The sequence below is a fragment of the Mycteria americana genome, chromosome 9, assembly GCF_035582795.1.
Source record: "Mycteria americana isolate JAX WOST 10 ecotype Jacksonville Zoo and Gardens chromosome 9, USCA_MyAme_1.0, whole genome shotgun sequence".
Taxonomy (NCBI): domain Eukaryota; kingdom Metazoa; phylum Chordata; class Aves; order Ciconiiformes; family Ciconiidae; genus Mycteria; species Mycteria americana.
Window position 1 is genome coordinate 24,844,545 of NC_134373.1, and position 15,049 is coordinate 24,859,593.

General features: G+C 38.4%; 1 protein-coding gene across 1 annotated transcript in view; it reads left to right on the plus strand.

Annotated features, from left to right (window-relative positions):
• Window positions 1-15,049, plus strand: part of DPP4 (dipeptidyl peptidase 4) — a 41,377-nt gene that overhangs the window by 16,440 nt on the left and 9,888 nt on the right. Inside the window, exons 11-21 of the mRNA XM_075511886.1 lie at window positions 2,609-2,744; window positions 2,892-2,936; window positions 5,644-5,748; window positions 5,852-5,919; window positions 6,114-6,167; window positions 6,641-6,765; window positions 7,714-7,761; window positions 8,268-8,366; window positions 10,446-10,515; window positions 12,159-12,353; window positions 13,289-13,343. Of these exons, the coding sequence (XP_075368001.1) occupies window positions 2,609-2,744; window positions 2,892-2,936; window positions 5,644-5,748; window positions 5,852-5,919; window positions 6,114-6,167; window positions 6,641-6,765; window positions 7,714-7,761; window positions 8,268-8,366; window positions 10,446-10,515; window positions 12,159-12,353; window positions 13,289-13,343 (1,000 nt within the window). The remainder of the gene's footprint in view (window positions 1-2,608; window positions 2,745-2,891; window positions 2,937-5,643; window positions 5,749-5,851; window positions 5,920-6,113; window positions 6,168-6,640; window positions 6,766-7,713; window positions 7,762-8,267; window positions 8,367-10,445; window positions 10,516-12,158; window positions 12,354-13,288; window positions 13,344-15,049) is intronic.

Below are 15,049 nucleotides of genomic sequence, written 5' to 3' on the forward strand. Positions count from 1 at the left end.
CAAATGTTTGAGTATGTTGTTCTTTATCCTTTCTCTACAGTAACACTGCGATAGCTAGGTGTTACATAGCTGTCGTGCGCGGTTTTTTTCCAGAATTTCTGCCTCAGAATTATAAGCACTTTATGTTTTGGTCAGTTCTGGTTAAGATCTCTGCTGTCTTAGAGTTATGTTTTACCTTTTTTGAACACCTAACGAAAGCTGAACAACGCTGCTGTGTGACCTGGGGAGAATAACCATCATCTGTCTTCCAGCCTTGTACCCATCTGGCTAACTCAGGCCTGAGTTGTATGGACTTAATCCATTTTTAAATGAATGTAACACTCTGTATCAGGATTAATACAGAGATAAATCAAGTCTTGAATGATGAGTGCAAGGATTGAAACTTACTCTTTCTCCCAATGGCTGATCCAAATAATGGTTAAGCTTCAGCATGTGCATTCTGCATACGTTGAGGTGGCCAGAACAAGTCTTGGGGAATTTCGCAAGAGCAAAAGTACATGAGTAGGAAAAGGCAAGTGATGTACAACGTTGCTGTCAGGTAGTTTTGCTCCTGGAAGCACAAAATAATGAATATTTGCACAGTATGTATATTTATACCACCGTATGACAGGAAAGGTTAATTTTTGTGGTGGAAAAGTCCATTTTTACTTCCTTGGAGCTAAACTCTGAGTAAGACTAAGTTGGAATTGGTGGCATACCTCACCCCACCTGCCTGGGCGGGGATTTCGAGGGCCAGTGCCCCTGCAAATGCTTGCCTGTTGCAGCACCATCCAGAGCTTGTTGTACGCGCAGCACTTGTACCCCCGCGTTTGAAGGGGGCCCAGCACACTTCCGTTTCAGAGGGAAAGTTTTACTATTTGTCAAGGAAAGCTGCCAAAATCTGGAATGGCAGCGCTTTGCCACATAAGATGGTAGATCAAACCTGACGCTTTTTGCACGAATGACCAGCATTAAATCCATACAGCGTTTAAACACCACTTTTAGCATCATGGGTACCGGGGGCTCCTGTTGGCTAACAGGAGGATGAAGGCAATGGATGCTTCTTGTCTGAAATGATCTGTCCTAAAAATAAGTCATCTTCAGAGGAGAGAGCTCCAGACGGTGATTGCAGGAATATCCCTTCTCAGCAGCAAATGAGGAAGGGCAATGCAACACTACTGTACTCTATACTTGACTTAATTGCAGCTTAGTTAACGTTTCATGGGTTGTTGAAAACTGAAGGTGCATTCCTAGTCTCTACAATAACCTTAAAATATTTATTATGTTGTTATAATAATAGCATAATAAATAATTTTTTTGTTTTTAACTTGTACTGTCTATCTTGTCTGATGGATAATTTGTAGTCTCCAGAATTGTTAACTTCTCTCATCTTGAAGGAACAAAATGTGGGGGGCTAATTCCCCTTTTACAAAACAAGGGAAACCACTATTACAGGCACATGAAGAATAGCAGTTTCATTTTATTCCAAACAAGCTCCTGCAGAGTGCTTTTATAATATTATTGGTCTAAAACACACTGTTTGAAGCCAGTGACAGTAGCAATTAAATGACCTACCAACTTCCCGGTCAAATATGGATGTGAAAATAGACCTTTTTTAAACATGATTTCTAAACTGCAATCTAGAAATAAACCTGAAAGTGGTCGGTAACCAGTTGGCATATATTTTTAACCCATCCACGCTAATTGTAGTGTTCTCCCCCCCCTCCCCCCCCCCCCCCCCCCGATCACGAAGATATTCACTCTCATCACAAAATTTCCCACACATTTTTGTTAACTAGCTTAGGGGAAAAAGGGAACATGAACTTGGAACTAAGTCAAATGTGCAAATTCCGGTTAAAAATGTATACTTGCCTTGGAGGGGAGGTTTGTTTTATTTTAGTTCATAAGGCTTCCAGGAGATAGGAGAGATCTAAAATAAGAGAAGACAAGTACATCTAAGAGATCATAATGGTAAACAAAACCACTAAATTTTATGTGGTACCTTTTAAAAATTAATATATAGTAATATTCATGAAAATTATATATTTTTTTTCAGATACTCCAATTCTTCATGTCAACTAGTTGGTATTCTGAAGATGGAAGTAAAATATTCAAATAGTAATATCTGTTCTTGGTTTGATCTTTCTCTCCATTCTAACTAATGGAAATAAATATAAATTGAACAAAGATATGTATCACTCAGAAGGTGCTTACAGGCAACTGACTTCATGCAGCTACAGATAAAATTCCAAAATCTAAGGCCCATACAACTTAATACTTGGAAGAATTTCCTCTAGGTTCCCGTAGTACAAGGCCTGTGAACAGTCTGGAGAAGCTATTATTTCATGCATTAGAGAATAGTGATCTGTCTGTTAGAATTTAATTGCAGTCTTTCTGGAAACTATCTAATTCTTTATTGTATGAATGAAAATAAGCAAGGCATCTACTAGCAGCAAAAACAATTTGCAAAAAAAATGGCACAATTAGGTTTGCATCATTGTTTATTGTTGAAGAGTAGATTGAAATGAAAATAGCCGGATGAGTCTCATGCAGTGAATTCCTGAATGCTATTGTATAGTATGCTATTACAGAGAGGATTTTAAATATCTAATGCTATTGCTGTTTTCAGGGATCATTATTTGAGTGTTGTAACATGGGTGACAGATGAAAGGATCTGTCTGCAGTGGCTCAGAAGAATTCAGAATTTTTCAGTCCTCACAGTCTGTGACTTTGAAAATGCTACTGGAAGTTGGTCGTGTCCACAGGTAAGAAAAATGAGGTGGGAGAGTTGCAATGCTTGATAATGAAACTAGAAAGGAGTAGAGTATCTCTGTATGTTTATCTTTGTAGAAACATAGCCTGATGTAAAATAAACATAATTGTTGTGGGATTGTTTGTTTTTTCTTTCTTAGGAAAAACAACGTACGGAAGAAAGTACAACTGGCTGGATTGGCAGAGTGAGTGTTCAATTTCTACAACTGCCACATGCTAAATAACACTGATAATTAAGAAAATTTCATATGAGCCTCTTGCCGGTTGCAGTGCCTCTTGTGTGCAGGTCTGATCTCTTCACTTGTTGCATTTTACACGTATAGGAAAAAACGGTCTCAAACGGAGCCGCTATGCCACCCCGCTCCCGGTTTTGAGCTTTTGTGGGTATGGGGTTCTGAACTCCCAGGCTGGGCTGACAGTGCAGCGTGGCTGGAGCTGTAACTGCGTCCTCTGTGACCCGTGCATCGTGCTCAGCTTGCCGAAAAGCAGAGTGCTCCTTCCAGACTCCTTTCTAATGCTGACCTAGTGCTTTGGTAGCGGTAGGTAGAGGGGTGCAGGAGCCAGGATTCAGAATTCCCTTTGTTCTGGGGGAGTTGTCAGCTGTGCTGGTTTGGCTGCTCTCCAGTCTTCCTGCCACCTCCAGAATGATCTAAGGGATAAAACGTATTAAGAAGTGTATCCTATAACCTTTGAATTGCTATAGGAACAATTGGAGGAGAGGCATGGAGGCCAAAAGTCACTTTTGGCCTTTCAGGTTGCAGCGAACCGTTACAGGTTCCGCCCTGGGGTTTTATTTATTTATTTATTTCCCCCCACCCAAAATACCCATTGGAGAGAGCTGGGGACAAGATGCGTGTAAGTGACCAGATTAAAATTTTCATGCGCTTCTGCCAAACCCATCGCTACTGTCTGCATCATGCTTTCCAAGCTGCCTCTCAGTCCTTTTGTACATGGTAGAGAGTAGGCACCTAATGAACTACACAGAAGATCTGGGGGAAGTGAAGCAGAGATGCAAAAGTTCAGACTTGGAGGGAGAAATGAGTTTCAGAGTTTTTGATGAGAACACAGAGTACACTTTCCACTCCCGCATTTTCCACACACTGATTATGCTTTAGTCACTAATTCACTTTTGAAGTCAAAAATGAAAGTTTAAAGAAATGCAAAGAGGGAGGCAACAGCAGGGATGAAATCATCCGCAGTATGAAGATGAGAGATCAACCCACCTGCTGTCAAATTTGATATGGAAAGGAAGGCCTTAACGCTGACACATTTTGCTTCTCTGCAGCAAAGGCTTCACAATTAGACAATGTGATGATCAAGCTGCAGACTTTGTAAACAGTTGTGCAAAATGAGAGGGCAAAATGCGAGTCTGTGCCATTAAACTAGGTTGTTGGTTTTTTGTTTCTTTTAAAGAGACAACCCACATCTTAGGAGCTGTTGGAAGAAAAAGATAATCTCACTGTATGATTCCTGGGTTTGAGAAGGGAGTAGAAAGTAGGGAGGATTGAAGAGGGGATAGGAAAGGTCTGTTTATTCCTTTCTTTTATTCTTATCTACTTAGGGATGATAAAATGACACTTGACTGATAAGGGATAGGTTTTTATATATATACATATATATATGAGATGTATATATACACATATATATGTATATACAATTCATATAACTGTATATACAAACTTAAGTGAATTATATATGTGTGTAAAATATAGACTTATACTTCTCTCTTTGTATACATCTATAGTGTTTTTTTCTTTTTTCCAAAAATAGAGGTGAAATTATACTTAATCTAAGAATGCTCAGAAAAGCCTGTGTTACTGCATAAGGCTTCCAGGTCATGATCTAAGTTAGAACTTGCCAGTTGAGTTGAAGGAAAATCACACTTTGAAAAAGCAAGACTGTGATAAGGGAGAAGCCAGCAAAATATTTGCCAGGTTATTTTTTTGCAAAAATATTGCTAGGGAAGGAGAGATTGTGTGGAGCACGTGGGTTAGGGAGACTCAAGTTCTGTCACTGCTTAGTGAGTGACCAGAGGCGAGTCACTTCATCTTTCTGTTTCACTTTCCATTTCAAAAATGGGTATAACATCTCAGAGATACTGTGTTTTGTCAGTTGGCTAATTAACGTTTAGATGGTTTGGACATGTATCACAGAAATAACTTTTATTTCATTCAGCTCAATTTCATTCCTCTGTTTTTCTCTCTACCATGTGGAGCACATCCAAATGACAGTCAGAAGGAATCCATTCATTTCCGTCACTCCCAGTTGATAAATGGATAGTTCCTTCATGAAAACATCATTCCAGTTTGGGTTCTCTGGCATTCTGTAATCACCTACTTACTAGAAAAATTTCCTCTTACAAAGCAGCTTGTTTTCTTTGAAAAAGAGGGGAAATTTTTCACTGTGAAACTAAAAAAAAAAAAAATTTAAGAGTTCAAAGAGTCTTTTCACAAATACATGTTTTAAAATGCGAAATTCAAGGAAAACACGTATTTGCAATGTTTACATTGCTGTATGTTACAGCTGCATGTTGGCATTAGACAGAATAAAACAGTGACTTTAAAAGTGGATGCACATATTGTTTTGTAAAATGGTAGGAAACCAGGAACACCTGTAGGACTTCAGATTCGAGGGAGGTGGGAGTGGACATTGGTCATTACCAGTGCTAATACTCAGGAAATTCTGCTGCTTAGGGAGCAAGGAAGTATTTTAGTATGTTTACTTTTAGGGTAGTGGCTACAGGCTCTACCTACTAAGTCGGTAGGCAAAAATTTTGCTGTACGTTCAGTGATGCATTGAAACTCCTGTTTAAGAGATATGAAAACCTAAATTTATTATTTTGGTTTTGGAGTTCTGTTGTTTGCTTTAATAGACATCTCTCTTGTGTTCAAGTTTCAGCCATCTGTCCCTCACTTTGCACCCAACAATGCTACCTACTACAAAGTCTTCAGCAATACAGCAGGTTACAAGCACATCCATTACATAAATGGCTCACAGGTAAGCACTACGGTGTAGGACAGCCCCTGCTGACTTGTGTTTCTCCTGGTGACTGAGGAGCTTCACGTTCTACTTTTTTGCCTTGCCTTTTTTTCCCCTCCAGGCTCCAGTACCTATTACTGCAGGAAAATGGGAAGTAATCAGCATAGAAGCTGTAACGAATAACTTTTTGTAAGTATTGTAATTAAGGTACTGATTCGTATCAGGAGGGCTAGTAACAAGGGTCCAAGCAAGCAGGGAGGGAGAAGAGGGAGGAGGTGTCCTTTAACTCATTAAAAATCTGATCTAAACATGTAAGATAATCCTTTAAATATTGTAAGGTACTGTAAGCATTTTACCAAACCCAGTATGTTTTGCTTTCATAGATACTACATTAGTAATGAAAACGGTGGAATGCCAGGAGGAAGAAATCTTTATAAGTAAGAAATTTTTGCTGCAGTATGAGTAAAATATTGATTAATGAAAAAGAAATTTTAAGAACAAGCATTGCAAAATAAAAAGACTAGGATGTTTATAGTCCGATGTGGGATCCTAAATAGGATATTTAATTAAAATCAGTGTAGGAGTATAAACTGTAAAAACAAATATTTTTCTGTAAATTTAGTTAATAAAGGGGAATTGTGAAAAGAAACAACCAATCCTCAAGCAACAAACCCCTAAAGAAAACCTCTCATGCCTTTTTTTTTTTTTCCTACGATTACAATTCCAGTATTAATTGAACTCCAAATGTTAAAGTCTGCTTTCTCTACTTTTTAAGTCAATAAGGACTTTACTCCTGAATTTTAGCATATTTCATTCGGTCATCTTATTTAAAAAGCATACATTTGTTTAGCATAGTTAAAAAAAAAAAAAAAGTCTTTCATCTCTGAAATGAAGCTCGTCTACTTTGCAGAGTGCTCTTGGAAAGCAGTCCAATTTCTACTAAATGTGTTAGCTGTGATCTGAATCAAGAAAGATGCCAGTATTATTCTGTGTCCTTCAGCAAAGACGCACAGTATTATCAGCTAGATTGTCGTGGTGGGTATATCCGGAATTAATTGACATAAACATGACTCACTGATTAGTTGGGTGGGGAAGTTCACTCCATCAAGATCTTGATATGCACTGCGTAACAATGATATGTGTTGATATCGTTGGATAAATGCATTGGCAGTGGAAAAACATACTCCCTCCTAGGCTCAAAAGCACCTTGGCAAAAATTACAAGGATAAAATTTGATAGTTCTATCTATCGGTGCACCTGGAAGAGGTGCAAAACGCTCCCGTCTGCTGTGCATCTCCTCAAGAGGTGTATGGGGAGCTCTGTCCGTAGAAGGAATTCGGAGCAAGGCGAGCAACAGACTGGGTAAAGAGCAGTGTTCTATGTGTGGGAATAAAACTAAGGTAGATAGTGCTGTTCAAAAAAATCCAATGGATGTAACCATAAGTTCAGCAGTGGGACTGTAGTCTGTCTGTGGCCTGTAAGTGCTTCTGCTAGATAGTACAAGGTATAAATTAATCAAAGGATGGGAAAAATAAAATCTTCTCTAAAGTTTCCCTTAAATTGAAATGTATGTTGTTTTCTAAGATGCTAAGGTCTTCCTTGATCTATGGGCTAGAAGGACAGACAGACAGCAGAGAGGAAATTGTCCTGTCAGGTTGTAAAAACAGTTGTTTGAAGAAGACTGCTGTGGTCTCCGTGACAAGGCTTACTGATTTCCAAACCATGGTCCACAACCGATGGGTAGACTTTGCTAAAGAGTGGAAGTTTAATTCTTCAGTACCTCACTATCATGTGGTTCACCAGTCTGAATATTTTTATGGGATCCTGTGGCTTGAGCTTGGGCCCTACTAACTTAAAATCCAGCTGTGCAGACTGGAGGGAAAGGGGTTCCAAGCTTTTATGATTCACCCACTTCCAATTTCTTTACAAGGGTTGTGTTTTGAGACAGCATGCAAACATGAAGGTTTTGTGCTCTGTTAACAGGTCCTGGCCTGCCCGTATCTACTCTGCACAGAAGCAGTGATGATCAAGGTATGGGATTGTCTTAAAATATAATTTGTGTTGAGTCAGAAAATTGCACTGTAAATTTATTTTAATTTTGTTCTCATTGCTTAGTATAATAATGTCAGTTATAAAGTGTAAATTTAGTTTCAGATAATTACTTTAGTATAGTTAACCAGAAGAATAAATGATATAGCTTGGCATATGTTTATTCATAGCTTATTTAATATTATTTTACATTGTGCTAGAAAACAGTGAGTAATGTATCACTTATTTCCTGGATAGTTGTTTAGTTTTTCTGAAATTGCGTTTAGATGAAAAACAGGGAAACCAGCTTTCTGGTTACTAAATTACTGAAGGAAAACTATATCGTAAACATTGAATCTGAGAGGAAAAACAAAAATTGCAGTAAACTAAGACTGCAGTGTAGGTTGCCATCATCTCACATTGAATTTTTAAAGCGGTTCATAATTACAGAGCAATGCATTTCAAAATAACGTATTTAATCTTTGACTCTTACTAAGTCTGTTATTTAGTCCTCAGATACTTGGAAAATAACACTGAACTGGAAAACTCATTGAAAGATATTCAGATGCCTTCAAAAAAAATTGACTCCATTAGTGTAGGTGGATACAGTAAGTTCAAAAACATGTTTTACCCTTCTCTCCCCCTTTCACCAAGTGCTTCAAGATCTTCTGCTGAAAAGAATGACCTAAAAGATGGGTGTACTGGGGATCATTGCAGTTATTCAGCACTTAGAGGCAAGACAAGATTTTTTGTTTTGACATCTCCAAACATTCTGGTTTTTTCTGAAATCCCAAAAGATTCTTATCTAAAATATGCTTCTTCTCTAGTGTGGTATCTTGATGTTTTCATGATGAAGTGGCTTAACTCCTTTTTTCCTTGATAATTACCTGAAAAACAGAAGTCCCTAACACAACATTAAATAAATAAATAAGAGGAATGGGTGATGGGGCACAAAGCTCTTAAGCATTGTTGAATTTAAATTATAAATTCAACTAGGTCTTAGTTTACAGGTACAAGTCCCTTTAGTTTCTGTTAGCAGGTTGGAACAGTGGAGGAGAAGTTCAGTTATTAGCAAAAAACAGACACAGAACCTAAATGGAAAAGCTTGCAAAATCATTTAGGCTACATTTCAACAAGACCACCTTTGACTTTGTGTAGGGGAATACTTGGATTGAATAATCACATTCTTAAAAGCACGTTCACCCTCCAAGACTACCTAAACCTGTGAATACAGACTAGAACGAAATGCTAGAAAATGAACTGCTAATGCTTTGCTAGTGGTGCTCCTCTGAATTTGCACATCTGGGTACAGAAGTTTTCTTGGTGTGCTCCTAGGCTGAGGAACATCGGATAGACTGGCAGTGGGAGGCCTGGTACCTGTCTAAACTGTTCTTGCTCCAGTCTTTGCTACTAGCTTTTCTCTTCATGACAAACTTCCTTTTGAGAAGATGAATGAATATTCTTAATGGACTTATATTTTACAAACTGTGTTCAGTTCTTTCAGTCATTGTTAACTGTTCTTTTTGATGCCTCCCTCCTTCCACTGTTACCTTATTTATATAATAACTCTCTTTATCTTTGTGTTTTCTGTCTTTTATTCCTGTCACATTTTTACTAGGGCTAAAGATGAAATCTTCCAGGCAAGATGGAGGTTTAAAGATGTTCTTCATGCTATCAGTTGTATATTCATCTTTTTATTCCTCTTTGCTCTTACTACTTCATCTCTTCAGGGTAAAAGTTTTTGGGTAAGGGGAATCTATTTTTAATGTCAAAATAGGAGAAATAAATCCATTTATGTAGTCCTACTTCAAGTTCAAGTCTGCTCACAAATCCATGTATGTTATCAAAGAAGAAATCCACTCCCGTGACTACAGAGTACACAGATTATGCAAAAAAATAAAATTAGCGTTTTCATGTGTTCAATTTAGATTGTTAGTTTTTCAGTGTTTTGATGTCTTGCATATTCATACCTGGACAAATTTCTGTAAGACTTGCACTCTGGCTGTCACTGTGGTGCAGTCCATCAGCATTGCTTCATGCTTCCTTTGCAGCATCAGTTCTCTTAAAATTCAATTAAACAACAATTGTTTAATTGTGAACAATTGAGCCAATTGGTTTGCAAAACTTACATGGTGTGCATTTAAAATGTTCAGCTAACTCTTGGCCAAGCTGGGTGGAAAGAGTAACATGGATGGAACCGGAATCAGCGTTGCTTGAGAAACGATAGGTATTTGGATATGTTGCTGGGATGCTTTACAAACTGTCATGCAAAGCCTATCCGACAGGTTCAAAATATTTAAAATTTCTTTTTAGTGCTAGGAGAGAAATTTGAGTAGAGAAACATTTTTGAGCTAGTGTCAGATTTACCACTGTAGAGACTTACCAAGTTTTACACGTAAGCTTATCATGTAGAATAGCATTACGAGACAGCATGTTGAGTCCCCAAATTTTATTATTATTATTGTAGACATTCCAGTTCCAGACTTTCTGCTAACTTAGCTGTAAAACATTAAAAAAAAAAATACTAAATTAGCTAGGAACTTTTACCTTTATATATTAGGACAGTTCAGATGAAACTGCTTTTTAATTTTTAGGGGGTGACTCAAATGTGCTCTTTTATGAATTGCAATGCATGTCAAATTATTTCACTGGAGAACTAACCTAAGTCAAATTCTTTTTACTATTAGACCTGTGGTATCAAATGATATTGCCTCCCCATTTCGATTCATCAAAGAAGTACCCTCTGCTCCTTGATGTGTAAGTCTTCGAGTTACATGGCAATGTTGTGTTAATAATCACTTTCATCTATTTCAAATGCTCTTAGTAAGATCAAGAAACACAAAACTGGCATGTTTTCTAATTACTTCTTGAAGTAGTTTTAAGAGGGAATGAAAAAATGAGGTGAATCCTAATTTGTGATAGATTCCTGTACTATAAGATGATGTAATGCTTAACAACCACATATTTTGCTGGTGACAGTGAGGCAGATACAGAATGTATCTCATTTAAAAGCCAGGATGTTAGCGTTAGCTTACCTCCTTCTCTGCTCTTAGAGTTCATTAGGAATAATATTCAATGAAATTACATTCCAGAATGAAACCTTGAATAAGCCGTGTATCCTAAAGCTGAAGTAGCGAGTGTGACGTTGCATTTTCTCTGTGATATTTTGACTGTCAGCTGGTGTTGGCAAACGGCATCCTGTGGTCAGGATTGCATTTGCTGTTTTTTTCATAAATTCAAGACCATGAGCACGTGCTGTTTGGTCCATTCTTCCTCAAGCACTTCTGTTCATGCTGGTATGTTTTCTTCTAACTGGAAATTACTGAAATTTAGCTATTCATTAAAATAGAAATGTTAACCTTTTCCTCTTTTTATGAAAAGCTGACAAGGAAACTAGCTGTTAATTGTTGGATACATCTTTATATAATGTAATTTGGTAGCACTGTAATACTTCTTGATATGCCCATTGAACGTTTTAATGAGCAGTCAGTGCCCTGTGCTTGTTAAGACTTATTTTGGTTTTGATTCTGTTTTTATTGACTTACCTGCGCCTTTGTCAGGATCACCTCTGCTTCATGGTGATCTTGATAGCAGAAATTCCTTCAGCAGTGTCAGGATCCATAGTGTATAGGAACAAAGTTTAATATAGAGAATTCCTATTAGTTTTTTCTTTGCTTTTAAAACTGGGAAAAATGGGTTATAGAGCCATAAGAGCCACCCTTCCGTTCTTAGCCTGTTGAACAGTGGCTAGAGAAGAGCACTGCAAACAGAATTTTACCATCCAGGCACTTAGAGTATGATTTCATAGTGCTCAAGTGCTTCCGAATATTTAAAAAAAAAAAAAAGTTATAATTACAGTTTTGCTTCCTTTTTCTCAGCCTGCATAAGAAATAGTTTAAACTGTAGAGAACACTGATGAGACACTAAAAATGCAGAAAAAGGTCTTTTTCATTTTCCCAAATGAAGGCTATTTGTTGATTTCAGACTTTAACCAAATAAATAATGGGTAAATGGAACAGAAATAGTTAAAGAGCATCTCTTTGAAACTTAGATGACTAGACATGCCAACACAAAAAAGAATTTGTTTTGGAATTTGGATAAGCCGCTGAAAGACAAAATAATGAAAGTTTCTTATTAGAGCAGAAAACAATAAAACAAATAAAATCCAGTTTGCTTTCTTGATTAACAGCTGAAGCTTTAAAAAAGCATATTGCTTTTTGTGTCCAGGCAGAGCAGCCATTTGGAGTCAGTCAGTGATGCTTTTCTTGTTTGCTCAGTTTAATTTAAAAGTGTACCCTTCTTTAGTGGCTGAAAATTGTCAGCAATAATTGTATTTCAAATGCTTGATGCAAGAATACGTGGAAAGTAAAAGCCTGAATTCTGTGGCACTTTTCACCCAGGTACGCAGGGCCCTGTAGTCAGAAAGTAGATTATGCCTTCCGGATCAGCTGGGCTACTTACCTTGCAAGCACCGAGCAGATCATTGTGGCCAGCTTTGATGGCAGAGGAAGTGGATACCAAGGGGATGAAATTATGCATGCAATAAACCGAAGGCTGGGAACGTATGAAGTGGAAGATCAGATAGCAGCAGCCAGGTGAGCTACAGTGAAACGGTCAACACCTGCTCCTTCTTTTCTGTGCTTATTGTCTAGGAGAAAAAAAGGTGAAGGTTTTGAATGGTCATCTTGAAATTACTGGCAAACATAACTAAATTCTACATTAATTTTTGTATGGTGAAGTGTGTCATTTATGGGCCAACCATCATTTTATCCTTAAGAGAGAAGAGTTAATGCTGAAATAACAAATTTACCATATCCCTGGTTTTATAGAGGTGATAGCTGTCACATTAGCAGAAGAGCATGCTACCAGGGAACTTGGAGCTGGAAGTTTTACTCCAAGCTTTTTGCAAGTTTCTGCTGTGACCGAGTTATTTGTATGAACTACTCAGCCTTTACATCGGAGTTCATCTTTGTCACTTGGTTTATGCTTGTAGAACCTCAGTAAACCGAATGATGTCAGTATGAATCTCTCGGAATCACAATGAAGTGGTCTTACGGGGTTTGCTTTTTGGGATTTTAACATGTTAAGGAGTTTAAGCAAATAGCATTTCAGAATCTTTTTTTTTTTTTTTAAACCCTGACTGGATTTACAGGTGTCAGCCTGTCCCTTACTGCTCCAATGTGAGTGTTGCTCCTCTTTTTTTTTTTTTTTTTAAAAAAAAAAGGGCAAAAAAAAAAAGGCGAGTCAGGTGGTGATATCTAACCTAATACAGTACAAATGTCAGTGAGCATGGCTTGAGGGCTTTTACAGACCATCCAGGTTTTGGTTTTTCACATGCACAGATGTTTTTCTGAATTTCTTAGACACACGTGCCTGAAGTATGTATGTTTTCATATGCAGTCGCTGTGATGAAGTGGGAAATGCTTATTTGTGCAGTAGAAGGAGGCAGACATGATGGAAAATAGACACGTCTGTATAATGGCAGATACCTGCAATCCATTAAGCATTTAATTATTCTGTTTGCTTTTAGAAAATTTTCTGAAATGAACTTTGTTGATAAGGACAGAATAGCTATTTGGGGTTGGGTAAGTACTCAAATAAGTTTGGTTGGCTTATTATTTAATTGTAACAACTATTTGTTGTGCTGCCGTGTGTGAGAGGTGCTGGAGTACTTCGTGCGAGGCACCTCTGGGGTCACGGCACAGTCCAGTGACTGAACCGATGAAGTACGTGTCGCAAGTGCCTGTATACATTGTCCCTTTGCAAGCATTCAGGAGCCTTTGAAACACAAATTAGGACAACTAGCGGGATTAAAAACAATTTAAAGGGATACTGCCAAGTTCCTATGTACAAAATGAACCAGTATTTAAAAAAAAAAAATAATCCAAGTATATATTCACTAGTGTCTCTTTATATTAGTTGGATGACTAATTAAAAAAAAAAAAAAGATGTAAAACTACATGTGAACCAGCTGCGTGGCACAGTTGTTGTGTTTTTACTAGCAGCCTGAAAATATCTAAATCTGCTATATTGTTGTGCTTGGCTATGTTTTATTTCAGTAGTACTTCCAACCAGAGCCCAGATTTCTCTGACTTTGATGTGTCTTTAAAACCTGTCACAGTAGAGGGGAGTGTTTAATAGCATATACATACCCCCTCAGCTGCACGGCTAAGTGCGTATGTAGTGTTAGCGATAGCTGTTGGATTCGGACTCTGAACAGTTCTCTGTCCCAGCGTGCTCTTGCCCTGTTCTTTCTGGTGTCACGGGGAGTATTCCTGCATGCTCTGTTTAAGCATACTATGTTTAAGTATATGCAGGATTGCATGCAGGCTCTTGAATTAAATTGCTAGCTGAAATTTGGTCACTGCTGGTGACAGGCACCAGTGAATAAATTGCTTGATGGCAAGAGGATGATGATGGTGCCTCTAGTAGCTTTTCTTGTGGGGATAAACATCTCTCGCTCGTATGAAATCAAGTGTAGTAGTATTAACTTCAGTGGGAGGGGAATCCTTTCTACGGAAATGGAGGACTTAATGCATTCCCATCTTACTCCTTATGAGCTTCGGGATGAATAGTTGAAGAGCAGTCCTCTTTGGAGCTAGGTTGGGGTTAGGCATCCTGGATACTGAACCTGTGGGCAAACAGATTTTCTTTCCCTCTTGAGTTTTCAGATTGTCGGTGTCTCATTGTCAGCCTGTGACTACGTACGTTAATTTTGTTTGCCATAGGTTCGGCAGTAATATCTTTACAGTGCCCAGGTTAGGCAACGTACTTTTACGTGGGTTTAATTACTAAGTACCTGCATTACTTTGCTGATCCCATTGGGAGGGCCTAAGTATTGACGTTGGAGCCATGGGCTTTGAACTAAGATACAGTTCCATTTGCCTGTAATCTGGTTTCCAGACAGGAACAAGATCCAAAAATTGCTTCTCTTTTTGAATGTGGGTGGGCACATTTTCCTAAATAACCCCTTCGAACTATAGCGAGGGCAGTCATTTGGGCAGTCGGTGACATTGTTTAGGTATCTTGCTGCCTGGGTGCTCGAGCGTGTCAGATATTTACTCATCTGTGTATCAGGCTAGACCGCGAGTGAATTTTCTGCGCGTAGCAAGGAGTGTGTTGCTGCACAGTTCCTCCCACAGGCTCAGCAGAAGATCCTTCGCTCCCCAGTCACAGTCTCGCTCTTGACGCTTTGGAGGAGAGTTAGCAAGTGAGCTGCCGTAGGCCTGCTCTGAGGGAGTTGTAAATTTTCGGGTGCCCTGGTGCAACTACTCATCAGGCGCGTTGTGGG